Below are 21,433 nucleotides of genomic sequence, written 5' to 3'. Positions count from 1 at the left end.
ATTTTCTGCCATTCTCTACTTAACAGTTTTAACGTCGTTTGAATACATTTTCAATTCAGAAAAAGTGGAATTAATGACACTGTCAAATTTAATAATTGACATATCAACTACTATTTTGATTTAAATGTAAAAATCAAAATTTTTGAAACATAAAAACCTAGTTGTTGTCTTTAGAATGAATTTTGGGTTGCATCTAAAAATCGGTTAAGGTCTTTATTATAATATTATAAATAACTCAGCCTGTAGGTATGTATAGAGATAGTAGAAGGTAAGTATTGATAACGAGGGCACATTTTGAAGTTTGAATGATTCAACAAGAAAATGCCTGTTTAAAACTCATTTGTTGAAAATATTCGCTCGTCCTATGATACGCCCAATAACTAATGGGGAAATGTTTACATAACACTATACAGGGTGATCAAAAATAACGGATAACCTTGATGATGCATTCTTGAAAAAGCTTTGGAGAGTCTGTAAAAAATGTTAAAAAAAATCTCCTGTCTTATTTTTTTGAGCTATGATGAATTATGACTTTTACTAAGCTGGCAACGTTGTATTGTATCAGCAAAAATAATGAAAGTAGCAAACAATTAAGGTTATTATCCATTATTGTCAGATATTATTTTAGGTAAATAACACCTAACATTTTTAAAATAAAAAGTTACTTGTCTAAGTCTTACACAAATAAATTTTTCCTGTTGTTAACCATGAAATAATCAATTCTCTATGTTTTAAAAAAGGTAGCAAATTAACATAGGCCAGAATTATAAAATTAATTCGTCAACTTTGAAGCTTAATAGTTTCTAAATTTCGCTTTTCAGAATTTTTTAATTATTTTTTAGCAATTTTTTAGAAAATGTACCATAAGAAACCAACGAGCTTATCCGTAATTTTTTGATCATCGTTATATACAGGCTGGCCAGAACTCGCGCCCCAGAGAAAAATGCCATATAAGGTAAGATACCAGGAATATGGAAAAAATGTTAAAAAAAAATTATCTATAAAAATTTCGGAGTTATGAGGGTTTAAATTTTGTACTTTGACTCTATTTATTTCTGTTGGAAAAATAATTTTCCAAGCTTTTTTGCTGTAGGCTATTAAAAGAGGAAACAAGGAAGCTGTATCCTAAATTGTAACTCGGTTCACATAAAAAACACAAAAAAATTCAAATGTCAAAAAATAAATGTCAAAATTTGTTTGACAGATAGAATTTTTTCAAAATTTTTTCCGTGTTTCTGGTATCTTACCTTACTTAAAAATTTTCTCTGGGGCGCTAGTTCTGGCGCACCCTAGGGTATCTACATAGTAGAATTTGAAAATGAAAAATCCAAAAAATTCATTACCATTATTAAAATTTCTTCTCTTTTTTTGAAGTGTCCTTAATGTATTTTTTAAATTTGCATAACATGAATATGCGCAGGTGTATACCTTTCAATTTCCGGTGTGTCAATTTGGGTTGAATGTACTGAATTCAAAATTGTTTTTCAACCTAGTCGTAAAAATTATTTCATTTTGTTTGTCTCTATCTCGTGTTACATATTGAAGAATTTTAAAGTAAACAAAATTTAGATCAGCAGAATCATATTGTTGTTCCAGCAGTGTAGCAAAAATCGTTTGCGTAAAACATAATTTATTGACACTTTTAAGAACGTAAAAGCAATTACATTGTTTTCCAAAAATAAAAGTTTTGTATTAGAAGCAAGGTTAGCGCTTTTATTATACACACAATAGGTACACAAAATACTAAAATATCATTAATTGGATAATGTTCTAATAAACAACGAATGACTTATAATCATATTTTTTTTAATTTTGTTAAATAAATATTCTGATGAACTTTACGGTCTCTTAGAGTGAGACAATGGCGAATTAGTGACCGTTTGCGTGTGTATCCTTATCCGATTTCAAATATGTAGGTGTGTTTAATCAGTTGTGTTTTTAAATTTTACTACTTCCTATTTGGAAAGTTCGCCACTGATTCAGCTTCCCGCGTATTGAAATTATCGCTCCCAAACTTGATTACATTACTTAGTAAATTCATAATTGGCTTATACTGAGGAATTTCTCGAGTAATTTTATTTAAATAGAGTTGTGAACTCGTGTAAACACACCTCTAGGTATGTTGTATTTTCATTCATTTATCCGGAACGACTGGAGTTTTATCTGCGCAACAGTTCAAATACCTCTGCTTCCTACAAAACATCTTGACTGGAATACTAATCCCATATGGTTTGTTTTTTCTTATATTTTTTCTCTGGTTTCTTAGTATACCGCCATCCTAAAAATGCAACCTTGAGGTTCAGGTAGTCGAAGTTATTGACCAGGTGAAAATATCGTTAGGTTTTTCAAGGAGAATTATTTTTTAAGATTCTTTGCCTTGAACGTCTAACTTTTCGATACAATAGATTCAAAGAATCAATGAGAAACCTGATTTTTTTAATAAAAACTAGAATTTGAATGATTTTTTTATTTTTCTTATTTGTTAGCAATAGCTTAAATCTAAGTGAAATTAAAATTTGTAATCTAGCAATGTCCTAGCAATGAATTTTTACCTAGATGGTAGTAGTTGTTCATGTAAAAAATTCTACTAAAGTTTCAGTTGAAGTTTTTAGCATTTTTTTACAGACAACGTAACACATACCTATCCGGTTGTTTTACCTATTTTTGGGTATAATATGTTAGAACATAAAGAAGACGAACTTCTTTAGTTAACCGATGCTGTATTATTTGAACTTTAAAAGTCAAGTACAGGTAAATTGTAGTTTTGTCTTTTTTAGTTTGATGTTTTCTAAAACTAAATACGTATCTGCTTAGTGTTACGGCATATTTATAAAAAGAAATTTCTTGAAAGTTTAATCAATTTCTATTAAGCACATCTACAAAATTTGGTGAAAAAATATTTACGTTTTCTTGGTGTTGTTTTCCACGTGGTACATGTATTAAAACCAAATAAATGACGAAAACGGTCTGTTTGACGTTACCGATTTCGCACAACCAGTAAAAAATGGGAAAATAATAACAATGTTTACAAAACAACTCTTGAGTAAGTATTACATCGCCTTTGACGTTCAACACAAAGCAATTCCGCCTAATAATTTAGAAGTCAGTTATGACATATGGCATTCAGTGTGCAAAAATCGTTCAAGATTTGATTTAACTGTAACGGAAATTGTGTACATAACGGACAATTTTCTTTTACTGTTAACGAGTCAGCTTTTCAATTGAATAATTACGATTCATGCTTTAATGGCACAAATGTCCAGATTTTTTGCTTTAGTCGCAATAAAATTATGTTCACAATTATTTATACCAGGACATTGGCTTGTTTAGACCTAAAAACTTGCTTGTAAAATTTTAAGGTCACAAACCTTGATCACAATGCAGTTAATCTTTGATCGGCGATTTCCGACGCGCACTTCAATTAATATTGTTATAGGTCTTGTTGCATCTTTAATAACTTTTATAGAATCACAAGATAACGAAATATTTCACAAAGTGAAACCATTATACAATGATAATCAAGATAAGGTTTTGAAAATCATTTATTTGTTAAAAGAATTCTAATTACAGAGAAGATTTCATTCATCATTTTGATTGTTTTAAATTTAATTTGGAAAATAGCCTTAACAACCATGTAAAGGTTATCTCAAGTTCTTTTTTTAAATTTTATGATTGTGACACGAGGAAATTTTACGTAAACCCGTCACATTACGTCAAGAACAAATAGAATCAAGAATTTTAGTTTTTATGGCTGTGACACGAAGAAATTCGTTTATTTTTGCAAGACTGACGTAGTTCATGCTCTGACATTCGAATCTAACCCTTGTAATATGTTCCACACCTGCATATTACACCAACATAGGTAGGCGGATTTGGTGTATGTAGGCCATCGAGGAAATGCTCTACCTCCGCAATCGTAGGCTTTGTTTAGTAATTGTTCAAAGCCATAATGATCAGAACCTACACAAGATGTGTTTCATAACTCTTTATTGAGAAGAAAATTAGTTGCGATTTTGTATATTTTTTGTTCAAAATATTTGAAAATTCTTAGTAGCGCAGCTGAGTAATTCTTGATTGATAAGCGGAATGTGAAGGTTAGTTCAGAAACAATCTATTAAAATTACGTAAACTCTTACTTAATACAAATACTAGTTTTTTCATTTAATAATATGAAATGTTGAAAATTGTAAAAAGTCGGCGATGATATTGCTTTGCCTTCAAAATTTATAAGTTAAAAGTGTTTATATCAATTCATACGATAAAATAAGCTGAAATCGGTTTTTTTTATGGATGATTTTAACATAAAGATTTTTTCCACTTATGATAAGAAATCACAGCACCTTATATGTTATCAGGTTACTAATAAACCTAATGATATCAGAATGTGAATCAGGTTTAGGTTTACCAACGATGATTTCCAAAAGTGAATTTGAAGGTAAACTTTTGGCCACTGCTTAACGCCGAGCTGTTAATTTAAGAACAACATTTAATTCTAGGATTCAACATGAGGAACATAAATAACTTTCCATGGACTAAAGCCAGTGGATCGAACCAACCTGTTTAAAAAAACGGCCTTCTCGCCATGTAAATGTCCCATTATTATTTAATTATAACTTAAAATAACTAAGTTAGAAATTTAAAATTGCAACCTTGAGATAAAACGTGTCAAAGTGTCAGGCATTGTAAAGCAAAAAATTCTGGAATTGAAAATGTTCTTCGTTTTTGTATCAAAATCAAAAAAGTTACATAGAAATAGAGTCTGATTAAAATTAATGAGTTCTTGGTAATGGCCGACAATGTAAAATTATCCGAGTGTTTTTCCTACAGAAAAATCGTGATTTATTCAAGTTTGAATGTTTGAAAATTATTAATGCGGAATCGGTTTGTATAAAATAGCCAAAGTGCAAAAATATGTGTAATGGGCACACTGATTTATTTGCATTTACATTAAAACTGTTAGCACTTATTACACAACAATCATATGGTTTTCTCGTGACCCAAGCAATGCCTTCAATTAATTGTGTTCTTTGATCCCGCATTATGGAATATTAACAGATTTATCACAATCAATAATTTAACTAGGCAGTCGATGTGTGTTAATTTAAAGGATTGCATAGATCGCCTGACATATTCATTTACAATAGACGATGTCTCATCACTGTTTCCATTCTCCTATCGTGTCATAATCAGATAAATTGCCAATGCTCGTCCACTGCACGCGCAAACGTTGCAACTTTGCAGATTATATTGCATTAAAAGCGTCTTCTATCTAAACTCGTGAACTTGATAAACTCTTTAGAGTCATTGTTTAAGGTGCGATGAGCTTTAAACGTGCTTATCTACCCTGGAAACCTGCCATTTCGTAAATATTAATAGCTCGAAACAAATTAATTAAAGATCGTTGATACGAAAGTTCATGGTTCGTTATCAATCAATTGTTGCAATAGACAAGAATTGAATTACCGACACTTTATGACATTTCTTCATTTTTAGAAACATCGGTAATAGATTATAACAGGAATATTTATGAAGAATGAATACCGCTCTCATTCAGATAAAAAACGGATTAAGTATGCTAAGAAATAAAGTGGCTAGTCATAACTCATAACTTGGCAATTTATGATCATTTATAATTTTATTAATTGGTCCAATAATACGAGCAGGTGTCATAAACGTGATCAAGTCGTCATGAAATATATTACTTTTTAAGCATATTATTAATTTCTAATCAACACTAAGAAATAAAATGATTGATTGTAAGGTAAGATTAGTCTGTGGTTCTAAATTTATACTTTTATCTACCAGTCCCCTCGTCAGAAGAAACTTCATTTATTAATATAATTTTATAAACTGATATCACCTATTTTTTTCCTACTCGCATTTAGTGCCACGTGTACTAAATATGAATCTTACAGTATGTATATCGCAAGTTTATACTACATTAATTGAACGCCTATACATTTTTATTGAAAGATTAATGGGTTATAAAAATATTCTATTGTTTTTTTCAAATAAAGCAGAACTGGAATAGCTACATGAAATTCATATAAATTGCCGCAATGTTAACTAATTGAATGAAAAATATAACGTTTAATACAATAATTTTTATTAATTCTGACACAAATCTTGAAATACATTTTTGGTGGTACGATGCCCTTTTGCTTATTATTAGTTAGGTAGTGCTTCCACTGTCGGCAACGGCGTCCCAAACAAAAATAGATATATATATAAATATATATAAATATATAAATGATTATTTTGAACCAGCATAAGCGTTGTGAGTGGTGGCAGCTTTTGATCTGTCTACAACATAACATTGAAAATAATACAAAAAGGAAGCTAGGAAGAGGTTTCTTTATATGACGAATATAATAGTTTTTTCGCAAACTATTTTTAAAAGCTTTTATTTAACTTGTTTTGTTATCTGACTTTTGCGAATTAAAGAAACAGTTCCTCTTTTTCAAACAAGGTTAAATTTTGCATACATAGGTAATTTTCGTTACATTACAATTACATTTACTTTAGTTTATAATTGATAAAACAATAAAAAAATTATCTCATAAAGGAACGAAAATATTATGGATGGATCTTATGAAGAAGTTGAAGCGATTATAGTTCAATATGCAAATTATTGTCTAAATATTTTGATCCAATAACAATAACATTTTTTCAATGATAAACTACTCAATTTTATACCAGAAAACTTTAAACAATGTGTGCACACAGGGTATAGAAATTTTAAGAGAGGGTAGAAGCGATTAGAAGAAATAGTTAAAAACACTATTTGAAACTGCGAAAATATAGCTAGTGCATTCTTCAAAAGTTTGGATATCTCCAAAAATTATTTTTAGCGGTTTTTCCCATTAACAAAAGAACATTCTTTAAATTTCGTAAACGAAAATAAAAAAAAAATTGTTTCTCTACCAATTATCTGGAATAATCCAAGAAAGCAAAAATGAAAAAGGGAGGGTTTCATTATTGATTATCAAAATAAAAAACAGTGAACAGCAGAAGTGTTAGTGAAATTAAACGCAGTGATCGCGTCACCATATGTGCATTGTTTGATGTCTATTCCATAATAAATGAATAAACACATTTGCGTTTATTGTTGTCGTTATGTCGAAATATTATGGAACAAGCGATGTTTAAAAATTTCTTGTTGCACCAGAATTAATAGATTTGTAGGCCAAACGCGTCATCTGCTTCAATTTCTTAAGCGAAACCCCTCGCTTTCATTATTTATAATTAGAAACGTGTAAGAAAAACACTCATGTAAGGTTTTAACACATGTAAATAGCATCTAATATATACAAATAAAAAATGACCCACTTTGAGGCGGCAGATGCGGTTTAGAAATAAAGCAAATCGGTTTGCTATTTACATTTAATCCTAACGAATTTTTACGCTCTTGTTTAAAATAAGGATTTTATCGATGATGTGTGGAAAATTTTAACGCTCATAAGGAAGTAGGATATTTATTTGACAAATTACTCTATTCGCACGAAATGGTGCAAATTTGATTAACAATAATTGGATGTGTCACTCATACCTTGAATGACATTAGTTTATTTTCAAGTTTTGGTAATACTGTAACATTAATGAGTCCATGTACCCTAACCGAGAATACAAATCCTCATTAATTAATCAATAAAGTTCCCATTTTTCATTAGTGAAGGGTTGAATATATTTTCATTGTCTAAATTTATATTTTTGGTAATTCGATCCCTCCAGTATCCCGACTAATTTTAGATCGGGGCAGCGGCTAGCTTCCGAACGCCTGAAATATTAAACATTTTCAACCCTGAAAAACAACGTTTCACGTGGAATTGGTTTTAGTCGGATCTAACCGCCGTTACAGAGCCCGCACATTTCTACTTGTAAATACATGATGTCATAGACAGAGTCGTATTAAAATAATTAATTAGATAAATTACCCCGAGGCTTAACGTGCGACATGCAAGAAGCTAATTTTCATGGAGGTTGTAAATAACAAAACATTATTAAAATTTCGTTCAAGATTTGTTTTGACGCCGCCACGCTTTAGCGCAGCTTTGACCTTAACTTTTTTTCCGCGATAATGAGCCAGAGGACGGGTATTTTTTAAGTTATGTAACTGTATTTGTTTAGCATTAAGAACGTTAGGCGTATGATAATTCCCGGAACACTTGGTATACAGGAATCTTTATTTCAGTTAGATGGGTAAACACCGTCTGAATGCTAAAATGAAACGGCCATGAGACATGGAAAATACACCTTTAAAATCCTGAAAAGTTTACTAAAATTAGATTCTTGCTAACTTGACGAAATTCTCCAAATTGGACTGGATGAAGATGACGCGTGATCTCCATGTTTGGCTTTATTGCGGAAGTAACACTAAATAAAAATGGAAATTATCGTCAGCGTCACTGTTTTAAAGCCTTGATAACACTGCAATGCTAATTGTTAATTACGCTTTTTTACTTTCATTAATGCCGAGATAATAGAGCTTGCTGAGATGAGATTGCGTATATCCTTTTTCAATTTTAATTAATTCAAAAATGTATTTGCCCAGTAATTATATTTTTTCGAGTTATTTTTAGTACAAAATAAACTAATGTTTAATTTATGTTATATAATATTGGCCCCATATCACTCTGTATCGCAATTTAGGTGTTCGTTGGATAGCAAAGCAAACACAACAACGATTAGTTCTCAAATTTACTAAAGATAACGCTTCGTCCATATGGTCCTACTATAAATATAACAATATTTTGTAATTATTGTGCCATATGCAGTGAGTATCAGTCTAAAACATAATAAACAAAAATAACATGCTTTTTTAATTTTGGGCAAATTTTTGGTACTATTGGCGAAATGTTCATTTCACTTTATTAAGGTTGCTCAAATTTCTTATTTCATCTTTGAAATAGACTGAACACGATGATTAAAATTTATAAATCAACATTTTTTAATGAAACTTTTAAAATAACTTTTTTAATTTTGATGTAAAAATAAATGAAAATAAATATCTACTTGAAAGTATTTTGTTTGGGGCAAAAAGCTTCCAGTTAATAATAATTATTGTTTGGAACTAACGAATTATAATAACATTTAAAACACGAAGAAAGATAACCAAATGACATTTGTGTTAAATAGGTGTATTAGAAATTAAATGGTACATAAAATTGTAAAATAGTCGAGAGATAAAATTTGGCGACATTATTTTCTTTGAAAGCAAAAATTATGTCAACTTTAGCTTTATTGATAAGTGTGGGTGGGGCAGGCGCCACATTATTTAGCTAATACACGAGTAAATACTTTATGTCGTGCCCTCGAGTGTTTTAAGTACGATAAACCACCAGAAACTAGGTGTTATAGACTCCTAGTTGTCGCAACGGGCTCTAGGGGTTTGAATAAAACACATAAATATTGGGGTCAAACCCTGTTTGCTTTGTACAGTGTTGTACAATCACATCCGGCTTTGTGATTGTTGGTTTTTCAACGTTTCTCAGAATTGATAAGAACGAGTTCGTTAAAATTGATTACGGTTTTTCATTTTTAAGGACCAAAATATTGTGAATGAAAATTACTCATCTTACAAAATGTCACAAGATTTCTGTTAACTGGTTAGCACCAAAGTTCTGGTAAATCTTGTTAATGGACCATAAATTAACAATTTCAACAAAATTAGATAAATTATCACGCTGTTCGCAGTACGGAAGATTTTCCAGTGTGACAGATCATCATCCAACTGAAACACCAACGCACTTCTTTCGTGTTAAGAAATGACTTATCTTATCTACACGTGAAACGGTAGACGCAATTGCAGATAAGTGTAAATAAAGAAACAAGTGATTCACTGTTTTCACTTTACCTATCTTTTGGAAATAAGCCCACCCACATGAACACGTTGAATATACAAGATGTGTTATTGCACCAGATTTTATCATCACCTATCCTATTTTCGACCAGATTTGATTGAAAACGCTTTTGGTGGCCCTAATTTATTAAAATAATATGTAAATGAATCAATGACTCATATAAAATAGTTGCAATTTGCTCTATTTATTTCACAAACACGAATCACGGACTCGACCAACCCTTTACATACAAACATCAGAAGGTTAGAGCTGAAATTTTTATTGGTGTAAACAAATTATAAAAAGATATTAAATTGGGAATCTCAACTTGTGGATGGCATTAACCTTGGTTGAAAAAAGTGTCAATGTTGGAATAACTCTAGCACCCACGAGGAGATTTTATAGCAAAAAATATTTTAAATATTGTTAGTGTTTCGATAAGAGAATCAAAGTACCAAGGTGGGTCATGTGGTCTTTTACCAAGGGGTCATACGGTACCCAAACCCAACAAAAGGTGACCTAGAAATTCAACTGTCTCATCTCGAAACGGTTATTAGCATAATAATAACAAAAAGTTTTTCTATAAATGGAGGCCCGCTTTCCTAATAATTAATTTCGTATTGATCAGACGCCATTCGACATTGAACTTGTGTTATTACGATGGTAGTCGTAGCAACCAACAATAATTTCTATATCAAATGAATAGTAATAAAGATAACAAAATAAAAATGGTAGAATGTAATATCACCAAGTCAAGGATCATTAAAAAACTAACCTTGTACTTACCCGAGCTTCCGTTTTATCTTAAAGGGGACATCGGAAATGACCAAAATTTTTACAGAGGAACTTTTTACGACTTTGCATCATTGTTGTTCAACAATTTAACCTCGTTTAGTAAGATAAGAAAAATACACGTTCCAATGGTCGATTGTAACAGAATCAACCCGGATGCGACTTATTTCTGGTTGGGATCAACGCTGTTGCATAAAGCCGTGTTATTCACCTTCGCTGGGACACACGATCGGATTGTCCAACTTGACATAAATAAAATTTTATTTCGGGCACCACTAAACGAATTTAGCTCAGACATTATATTTCCAGGACACATTGCAATATCGTATTTATTAATATCGATTTGGGTTAGCATATGGCTCGATTAATTTCTTGCACCTTTTCTAATGACCTGTTTTTTTCCTTGCAGATGCACCGAACGAAAGTTTGTACATGATTGGGGGAGTTTGTGTGGCCATGTTTATGGTGGGAGTCATCATAGTCCTGTTGGCGGTGACGATTAGGTAAGTATTAAAGTCTGAAGTATTTTGAGGCCAGGTGGAACACAGCTTTTTAGAAGGGGAAAGAACTTTGGTAGCAATGAACGTTTTATTTCTCCCATCTGGTTCGTTTTTCATCGATTCTCGTTTTATCTGGTGTAGTTTTAATAAAAATTTATCAGCAGCCAAATTTAATACTCTTTCATAATATAACAAAAATGGAAAGTGTGTTTTTGTGGTCAAAATACATATTTTACTTTTTTCTATTGGAAGGGAGAAGCTACGGTCGATGATTCAATGTCTTTTCACTTTTCTCGAACGTTGCAATAATTTGTTCAAGTACACTTGGAATTTAATCAACAATCATCGATTAATTGGAGTAGGTAGTATGGAAATATTAGGTTCCAGAATACAATTTGTATCTTATTTGTCATTACATCACCACATTCTCGCCACAATTTATTTTTCTTCGTCTAATTTACGTTTAACAATTTTATTTGCTTTGAAATTTTTTGTCCTTTTGTGTTTGCAATTATATCATACTAGCCTGAACTGGTTTACCATATAATTTATAACACAATCAAGTACGAAGGTAAGACCGTTTCATTGTTCTCCATCGAATTTAACCGAGATTTAATCTCAGGTTAACGAGAATTTGATCAAATCGTGGACTTGGATTTGTTTACAAACAAAATTTTGAAAATCATTCCAAAAAAAATAAATCATTCCAAAGACCTACTTTGTTTGTTATTGTCATCGTGTTTTAACACCAAGAGAACCTTTTTGATAATGAAAAAATGAAAAACTGCTGTAATTTCAAGGTCAGTGTCAAACCAGACGATGGAACTTTGAGATAAATTTCCTCATATTGCAGTATTGTTCCTTGTCAAGTTTCGTGAAATCATTCGGTTATCACGTGCAAACCGCGGTTCGCAGAGCAAGTGTTCCACTGTTTTTGATAATTAAGTGGGACTTAAAAAGTGAAATTTTTTTGTAGATTGATTGTTTAAAAATTCGCATGCCGCTAACATTTAGAAATTAATTCCTTGAAAGTCACGATTGTATATTATGTAAAACTTTCTCGCACTGACTCTAACTGTTTGATAAATGGACCTCATGCACCAATTATTTGGATGTTAACAACGAAATTGAAAATATTTTCACGTAAAGAGCTTTTGTAGTCTGGTAACTGTATCAATGATTGTTCGTGCGCTACTAAACCGGATAATAGGAGAGTTAACTGCCCTTCGACTGATTAAGACTAGGCATTCTAATTAATCCGAGCCTGCTTTTGACAATTATTTTATGACGTAAGCTGACATCCGTTTAAAAATTAAATGAGTTCATCTGATATTAGTCAGTCTGAACATGCGTTGTATTAGTCCTTTTTGCATTCAGTCTTCATTTTTCAGTGTTTCAATTCAAGCAGAATGAGCGGGTGAGTGATGCGATTAGAAAATTTCCTATAGTAAAAATCTAAAAATACAAACCACTAATTATATATTCTGTTTTGCAGAAAATAAATTTATTTTTATTAGTTATTCTTCAACGGAAAATTGTCTATAAAAATTTTACGATATGATGGCGCACCCTCAGTGTTTATTTTCAACAGAGTGGAATCTTCTATGACACTATTTGGCAGTATGTGTATATGAGCGATATTTTTAAAGTAATATACTCTTGTGTATATGTTGTATAATTTCCAATATTAAAAGATCATGGCCAACAATAACATGACACTAGTTAATTTTATTGTTGAGGTTTTGTTTACTTACAATTTTAATTGAAATTTTGATTCCGTTTTAATTTTTTTATTAAATTAAAAATAACTATAACGTAGTACACCTATTGTTTTGTATGACTGATTTACTACCACTTCTTGTGTATTTATGGATTGTTTTATATAGGTACAAGAGTGTCACCATTTTCAAAGATAAGTCAGTTTATTATTAACACGAAACCTCTAAACATCTACTGCAAGTAGAGTCAGTGATGGTTTTTACCGAAATCGACTTTATTTTAATCTTCGACTCGTAAGTTTAATGCGTTTTTATTGATATCCCTATTTCCGCTTCCGTAACCACTTTACATAAGTTTTCTTAGTCAACGAAATGCAATATTTTTGATATTGTGATCCAGTCCAACTTACCACAGATTGTTTTTGATCGACGAAAATAATCATTTGGAAAAATGCTTTTGGGCTAAAGTGTGTGCCAAAGTAAGCAGTTAGATTCTCCTTTGATCAGTTTTAATTAAAAAAAAAACAATAGTAGCGTCATGAAAACATTAAATAGTAAAAATAAGTCACTATGCAACTTAAGGTTAGAGAGTTGATGTGTGTGATATTATTTTCAATTTGCTTTGGTAGTTTCTGATTTGTAAACAAAACAGTTGTTTAGTTCTATTTTTTCCGAATGTGCGTACATGTGTTTTAGGAAAAGCGATAATATTAATGTTCATTAGCCGTTTATTTGGAAATTGATCAAGACACAGTTTTAACATTTACTGCACTTACGTCAAAAGTACCAGGGAAGGTAAACACAATTGGACCAGAAATAGGTTATTATTTTTAGTCTGTGCAATTTTTTTCTTTCCTGTGTTTGACTTGCAACGAAAATATTTCTGTTTTCGATCAGAAATATTGTGAGTCAAGGTGAGAAAATCGTGAATGGTTTGTCTTTTGACAACGTTTCGAAATTTCTGGCTCTTTTCAGGAATGTTTGGTATCTCGGACATTTGGCATAGACAGCAGACGCCTAAAAAGCCTGTCGGGACACGGTTTTGTTGTTTTGTGTCTTACTATAAGTTATATAAGTATAGCTAGTTGCTAAATTTATGCCAATTTTATTTTGGAACCATGCAATGTCACATTGCTGGAGTGGGTGGTAACCATACCTCAACACATGGCAGCATATTTGGTCCATCTGTCGAAACCTAAATCCAGATAATTGTTATTGAAAAAATTAGAAAAGTACATTTTTGGGACCTCCAGACACGTTTAAATTGATTTGTGTGGCTGTTACTCTCTAAACAGAGCAGTCAAGATGATTAATATTACTCTTTGAGTGTAAATTGGTTGTAATTTTTAGATTTGTGTACAGGTGAGACAAGCCGACCTTACGGATAATGCTTTTTTAAAAACAGTTTCAATGAGATTGTATTTTTAGAAAGTTCTCACCTATCAGTTGGTGTTGTAAAACTTGTTTCTGTCACCCTTGTAAATAAATATACTGGTTGTAAATGCAATGTTACATTTCTAAAGTTCATTCGTTGTGATGCTGATAATAATCTAAAGCTTTCCCTGTTTGCTAATCTATAAATCTACCGGTTTAACTCAATGTCAAGGTATTACTTGTATTATTTAATGATAGTTTTATATCAGGCCTTCGAGACAGTCGGCTTAATAAATAACGTCTCAAGTTTGCTGTTTGATTCAGAATGTTGTTTAATTATAATTAGGCTAATAGTCAACGTCAAACCAAATTTTCAACAGTTAATACTATATTTCTCGTTTTGTTTTAGGATCATCCTAAATATAACGATTAACGCTCTAAATAGAACTTAAGTAAATACAGATAGTGTTTTGATTGACCTCTTTTAACTACCGAAACGAAATCAAAATATATATATTTTTTATAGGTGTTGGAACTAACATGACGCACAAAGCTTAGTCAGAAAAAATATTAAAGAATACGCTTTCGCTTTTAAGATCAGGGTTAACGAAAAGTAGGTCCTTCCAGATAGTCTGGCCATTTCGTAATGTTTTAACGGAACGACCTCCAAACAGGAAAATCCAAATTACTGTAATGTATTTATTTCCCATGCTGATGTAAACAGCTACTTACGCTTAAATTTTACACGTAATCGATTGAATAATATTATTTTGTTTACATAAATTTGTGTTTCATCGGAAAAACTTACTTACAGTTTTTTTCCGAAACTCACGTGCACCCCACTTTTTATCACTTGAAAAATATCGTCAAGAAGACACTATCTTTGACCTTACTTAACTTTGTTTGTGTAAGACCAGACTTTCCACGGGATTCCAGCATTGAGCAACCAATGACCCAGTCGAACTTGATGGGAGATAAAATTTCGTTAGACAGCTTGCACACACAATATTGTAAGAGAATAATGGACAATGTCCACGCAGGGAGATTCCATTCATTTATGTCTAAAACTCCATATTATTAATGATGAAATGAGTAGGATGCTCTTTCAGAATCTTTCTTATTACACTGGCCGACAAAATTAACCGGGCAACTAAAATTTTGCGATTTTTTTACGTTGTTATTCTTTGTCGGATTTCGAGTAATTTTTGTTCGGCTTAAAGAACGAACTTTGCAGAACATTGTAATTTAATTCAACACCATTTTAGCAAAAACATTTTTACTAATCGCTATTTTTCCCATTTTTAAAAAATAAGTTATTTATAACAGCTTTTCTCCATAACAAAAAATCAAACAAATTGTATTAATTTACAAGTCAGATAATGGAAAATGAACAGAATTTTATATCATCATTCATAAAATAAGGGTCATAGTTTAAAAAACTGTACATTTATAAAGTTTTATTGAAGTTACACAGGTGACCGGAAAAAAGGTTGTAAGGTTCCTCCGTGGTGTTGTTCCATAGATTAAAATAACAAAAAAAGACTTATGGGCCTATGTACGAAAATGCTTCCTGAGGGAGCTAGTGCTGCTGTGGTAGTGCTAGTGCTAGTTAAGAAAATGGCGGACAAAAGCCTTTTTTTCAATTATCTCCGTAATCAGTGTACACAAATTTACAAAAGTTTGCATCTGGTAAAACTTTTTGGCGTTGAATCTATTGATGATATCATAAATTGTGTACCTTAATTAGCGGGGCAGAGGCACTGGTGTCAATTTATTTAAGGCTAAAATTTTGCTTTGGAATGAGTTTTTTGAAATTTGTTTTGGTAGATTCAGGTTTATTGGCTAATTTTCTTCAAAAATTACATTGTGTTATTTTTGTACAACGTACCGTTTTAGGGAAAAACGAGTTTTTTCTTAACCGACCATTGACCTTAATTCCGAAAAGCAGTTTTTTTCATAATGTGGTCGAGTTATCGCTCTAACTTCTTTAGGAACCATTTCCGGACACATGTCCATTTTTTTTTATTTTTCATAAGAAATTTTAAAATTAAATCACTAGATTTCAAAAATTTTTAATAATATTAATACCAAAATAAATAAATGGCAAAATGGCAATTTTTTACTAGGAATTACGTTTTTGTTACGGTTTTTTTGGAATTTTTCTTTTAACATTTATTTAGATAAAGAAATACGGCTTTTTTGATTAGAGATTTCTTTTTGTTTTATTTGGTTTTGCTTTTTTTGTTTATTTTTTTATTTTATTTAATAATAATACTGATGATCTTGTATCTGTTTTTTTACAATTATTTAATAAAGTTACAATAATTTTGTTAATAAAAGAGAGTTACAATTTAGGATACAGCTCCTTGTTTCCTCTTCTAATAGCCTATAGGAAAAAACTTAGAAAATCATTTTTCGAACAGAAATAAATAGTCGAAGTGCAAAATTTAATCTCTCATAACTTCGAAATTTTTATAGATATTTTTTTAAAACATTTTTTCCATTTTCCTGATATCTTACTAAATGGCATTTTTCTCTGGGGGCCAATTCTGTCGCACCCTGTATATTTGCATTTGAAAAGTAAAAATTAAAAACTTGGTACATTCACCGAAAATTTTGACTAAGAAAGGTTTTTGTACGTGTGCTTTTTACAACAAACCGAATTGTACTATATAATACTACTATGAAACATAGTAGTATGTATTGAGAGAATGAAAATTTTGTGCCACATGTGAGTGTTGGCCTTTCTTTACTTTTTGGAGTTGCGATTTTGTTGTTGCAGATGGTATTTTGTTTTTTCTGCTTTGGCTTCTCCCATGTTTGTTGGGTTTTCTCTCGTGTATTTCCTGTTGTTTTGAGTGATGGTTTTTCTATGTGGTATTTCCGCGCTAGCAGGAATCCCTCCTTGTCTAAAATCACTCAGCTGTTCGTAGCAAAAGCGGTGACGCTCGGCTAGACGTTTGTGAGTTATCCCCTGTCCCCTCACTCGGCGGCAACGCCTCCTGGTGGCCTACGATAGCGTATCGTCGTCAACGTCACTGCCTCTGTATATAAGGCGTTCACACTAGGCAAACCGCTTCAGACTCCACTCGAAAGTCGTGTTGAGGAGGTTGTTTAGCTTGGAATATAGCTAGGCCCTCAGAGTTTGATTACAAATCTAGTCATCTCTTACTCAATATTGAAGTCGTGTTGTGTTGTTCTTATCGAAAACAAAAAATAATTAAACACAATTGCTACCAAAGGATTTCACTAGTGCTGTGATCAGTGTTTATTATCCTCGCAAATCGGTGCTGATTCAGCGCTTGTGACTATTTGTGTTTTGACTGTCTTATCTTCTAAACTCGTCTCGAGTTTAGGAGCCCAACGGCCTCAAAATAGCTATCTTCAGTTTTTCAAAACGGAGCCCCAAAAATAAAATGGTGGGCAGCAACGGCACTATGATTGCAATTCGTCTTGTCCGCAGCAAATTGAGGAAGCGAGAGGAGCACAGCAATAGCGTGCACCCCGCCGACGTCGTTCTGCATCAAACGACACCAGCAGCTGCCACTTTGGCCACCCAAACGCCAACCGCCCCTCAGGCACTGCAACCCGATCCCTTGGCGTATCGTGGACAGTTCCTTTGGCAATATCCCCCGCCTCCACCGCAGCCGTATATGTACAACAATGACCAGGTAGATACATACCTCACCTACTGCTATTTGAAACCCTTAAAACCGCGCATCCGGCAGCCTCGACACGCTAACGGAAAGCCGTTATGAAACGAGGTTAAAACGACTGAAAGTTAACATCTTTTATGCTAATTTCACCTTTACATCCGCCGAGAGACATCCAAGGCGAGACAATAACACGGGACCTTTCAGTCAATTCGGTTGGCTCATTGATATTGAGGTTTTGACGTAACGTAATTTGAAAGTATCATTGAATAGAGAAAGCTATTCGTTTAAGGTCTAGTCGAAACGTGCAGTTTTAAAACCCCATTATGTACCAGATAAAAATAGCTTCAACAAACGCGGAGGCGAACGAACCTTCCCTCCGTCTCTTTTCGAGGGAAAGAGAACCCGACAACCTGTATGTTTTGTCTGCTGCGGTCGTCCGTAACGCCAAATTCAAAAAACCTCGCCGTTTTTCGTTTTGCGAGTTCATTGACTACCATTATCGATCTTCCGAACCCTCGCTAGAATAACACACGTGCTCGTACGGCTTCACAAAAATAAATTCAACACAGTCGTTGTCTCTTCCTTTCGTCTAGACGATGAATGGGGTCTTTCATCAAAGCTAATAATGGTTGTTTTTTTTCCAGGATACTCTTGTACAAAACCTTCCAACGGAGCGGCCGGGATTCGTCCGAGGTTTCCGCAAGAATTTGGGCGGTCGTTGGCGACGTCTCGTTAAAAGGAAGCCGCCGACAGAGGTGTATACCATTCCAGCCGAATTGAAGCCTCAGCTGAAGCAGATATACGTTTATTGATGATGTGACCTCGACGGGGCGAGCGGCCCTGGACGCGGTCACCGCCAAGAGACACTTCCTTCCTGCAGCTTCTCGGCAAAGGCGTCTGGAAGCTGATGTCGGCCTTCCTCAATGAGACTGATTAATATTAACAAGTTTTAGTTTATTACTCGTATGGATCTTCACTCCAATATGACAATGGAGCTTAGGATTAGTTGATAGTCGCTGTAAATAAATGTAAAGAATTAGGGTTAGTCCTATTTCGCAGACTAAATTCAAAACAAAACCAACATTTGTGATTTTAAATCGATAACTGCACGTTGAATTCCCGATTTATCCGGAGAATTTGTCGTGCTGATATTTTTTATTTAGGAAAATTGTCAATGCGCTTCTCTAGATAAATTTACATTAATTTGTAGTGATTTTTAAGTAGCTTAGTTATATATTGTGACTCATATTGAGTTCAGGCATTCTTGAATGTTGTGATTTTTAAGTATTTTTTCATAATACACATTCATGAATCTCCAGTTTTGCTATCGGTCAATAAACTTGTTCTGTATGAATTATGTAGCCTATGGGATGAAGCCATCCGGACTTCTCATACTAGTCAGATATTGCTAAGTAATTGTATCAGACGTTGGAAAGAATATTTTTAATATTGCAGTAAATTATTTCAGTATTATAATTAATTTATTATGATATTTATGATAGCACAAATTGTTTCAAATTAAATGATGATAGCAAATGAAAATTAGTTACCTACATATCAGGCCAATGTTCATGTAAATAAAGCAATAACAAAATACTTCACAATAAATTATTGTTACTTTTTGAAATGCAGTTTTTTATTTAATGAGCAACACAAAAAAGTACAAAAGCACACAATATAGAGTTGTTAGTCATCTGGGAACACCAAAAAGATGTAAATAATAATTCTTTAAAAAACTATTTTACTTCTTTAATTAAAGTTATTTATGAACGTTTATTAGACATGTTGTATATTTTTCTTTGAAGAATCTAATCTCGTTTGAACTTTTTACTAGCTAATTCTAAACTTTGTTTATAATTGGAACGTGAGATTTTTCTAATAATAGTTGCTGTACTTTTGAGAAAGCATATACATAAATCAATGAAACAGAATTCAAGTCGCGTTGATTAATTGTATCTAGTATTGTATGATTTTAATCAGACAGAGCCTTAGAGACTAAAAAAACGCCCTAGACTGTACCTTCAGTATTTTTTAAAATATTTCAATACGTATTCTTTGATCAAAGTTGAACAGTTTTTTGTTATCAGTCGGTTACTTATTCATAGATAAAATTAATAAAAATTTTCTATTCTTTACTTTCTTATTCTATTTTATTTAATTTTCAAATTGTCTAAAACTCCTAAAAGCAATAATTATAGTGATAAATACTTGTAATAGTGAATTTGTTGAATAAAATACTTAAGTGTTCCATTTAAAAATCTGAAATTAATCCCAGATTCGGTGAAACAGAAAGCCGTATTTTGAGCTTGTATCTATCTGTGCAACTTTGTTTTAAGAAGTATTGGCATATCTTTCAAAATAATAAAGTTATGGCTTAGGGCGTTTTGGATAGACTTCGTCCTTAATTTTTTTTCCTTAATAATTTGAAATAAATCACCGTTAAATATAATGAGTAAGAGCCAGATACTATAATTCAAATATATAGCGTGCCATCTGTGTGCTAGAAGCGAAACAAAAGTTACGTAGTTTATTTTTTTACTGCTCTTAAGGTTTTCTCTTTTTACGCTCATCGGAACGTTGTTAGTTATATAATGGCGGATATTTACAATATCCATTCCTAGATATCGCTTTAAGGATTTAAAGTTTTCGTCTGAATTCTATTGTCTGAAATATTTTTTAAATTTTTACTCATTTGTTTTAGAGATGATACAAGGCTTTTTCTAATTAGCATTTAACATTTTGGAGAAGAGTTTTTTTTTCATTTTTGAATGTAAAGGTCAAAAATAGCTTTAAAATTGTTGTTTTTATTTTACAAAAAATGTTTAAAATAGCCTATTTATTTCCTAGCAATAAAAGATACGTTAGGTACACAAAATTTTGTAAAGAGTCGTACTCAAATTAAGAAGGTTTGTTTTATAATGTCCTATTTGCAGAAATGGTTTTTCCCGTGCTGTCAACTACAAATACAAACAGAACAATTTTATATACCCAATTTCTTGTGGTTAATAATCCTTATTTGCTAGTAAAGTAGTAAAGTGTTAATCGTTTGTTGAAAAATTTCACATGATTAAGATCGGCATATCCTCTTTTCCCGACAGCTCGACAGCCGAAATACCGTTGATGGAGCATCTTGGAAATTTTCGGAACAAGATTTATGTTTACTTTGGTATGATGTTGACAGCAGTTCACTCTCACAGTTTTCAGTAATTGTGACGAAACTCGAAGAGACTGTGATAAATGTCAGCATTATTTCAATGCGAAGCTTCGGATTTAAGGGTTTGTCTCGTTTTAATTTGAATGAGATTGAATCGGAATGCGTTTTCACCGTTTGATGTGTTTTCTATTTCGACGAGTGCACCCGATTTTCTCCCGTAATTGAAAAAAAAGGAAAAAAAGGAAATCCATACTCTGCCATAAACAGTTGTGCATATCAAGTGCTTGTTATTATTTACTTGTGTGGGGCTCAGGTCGCGTAAATAGGACAACGGAAGGGTTCTGTCAGAGGTGGACGTAAATTTAGTGGCCATTTGTCTTGGTGATATACGGTTTCTCGT

The 21,433-nt window shown here is 32.3% G+C and overlaps 1 protein-coding gene across 7 annotated transcripts in view; it reads left to right on the top strand.

Moving 5' to 3' along the window:
- Positions 1–19,506, top strand: part of LOC123008232 (protein jim lovell-like) — an 82,244-nt gene extending 62,738 nt beyond the window's left edge. For all 7 annotated transcript variants that reach the window (XM_044403939.1, XM_044403937.1, XM_044403941.1 and 4 more), the window contains 3 exons: positions 11,041–11,134; positions 17,687–17,894; positions 18,524–19,506. In XM_044403939.1, coding sequence (XP_044259874.1) covers positions 11,041–11,134; positions 17,687–17,894; positions 18,524–18,691 — 470 coding nt within the window. In that variant the 3' untranslated portion in view covers positions 18,692–19,506. The remainder of the gene's footprint in view (positions 1–11,040; positions 11,135–17,686; positions 17,895–18,523) is intronic.
- The last annotated feature ends 1,927 nt before the right edge of the window (positions 19,507–21,433 follow it).

Source organism: Tribolium madens, unplaced genomic scaffold (genome assembly GCF_015345945.1).
Source record: "Tribolium madens isolate multiple individuals breed KSU strain unplaced genomic scaffold, Tmad_KSU_1.1 Scaffold_3;HRSCAF=73;Tcas5.2_LG2, whole genome shotgun sequence".
Classification (NCBI taxonomy): domain Eukaryota; kingdom Metazoa; phylum Arthropoda; class Insecta; order Coleoptera; family Tenebrionidae; genus Tribolium; species Tribolium madens.
This window is presented reverse-complemented; position numbering and strand designations above follow the sequence as displayed.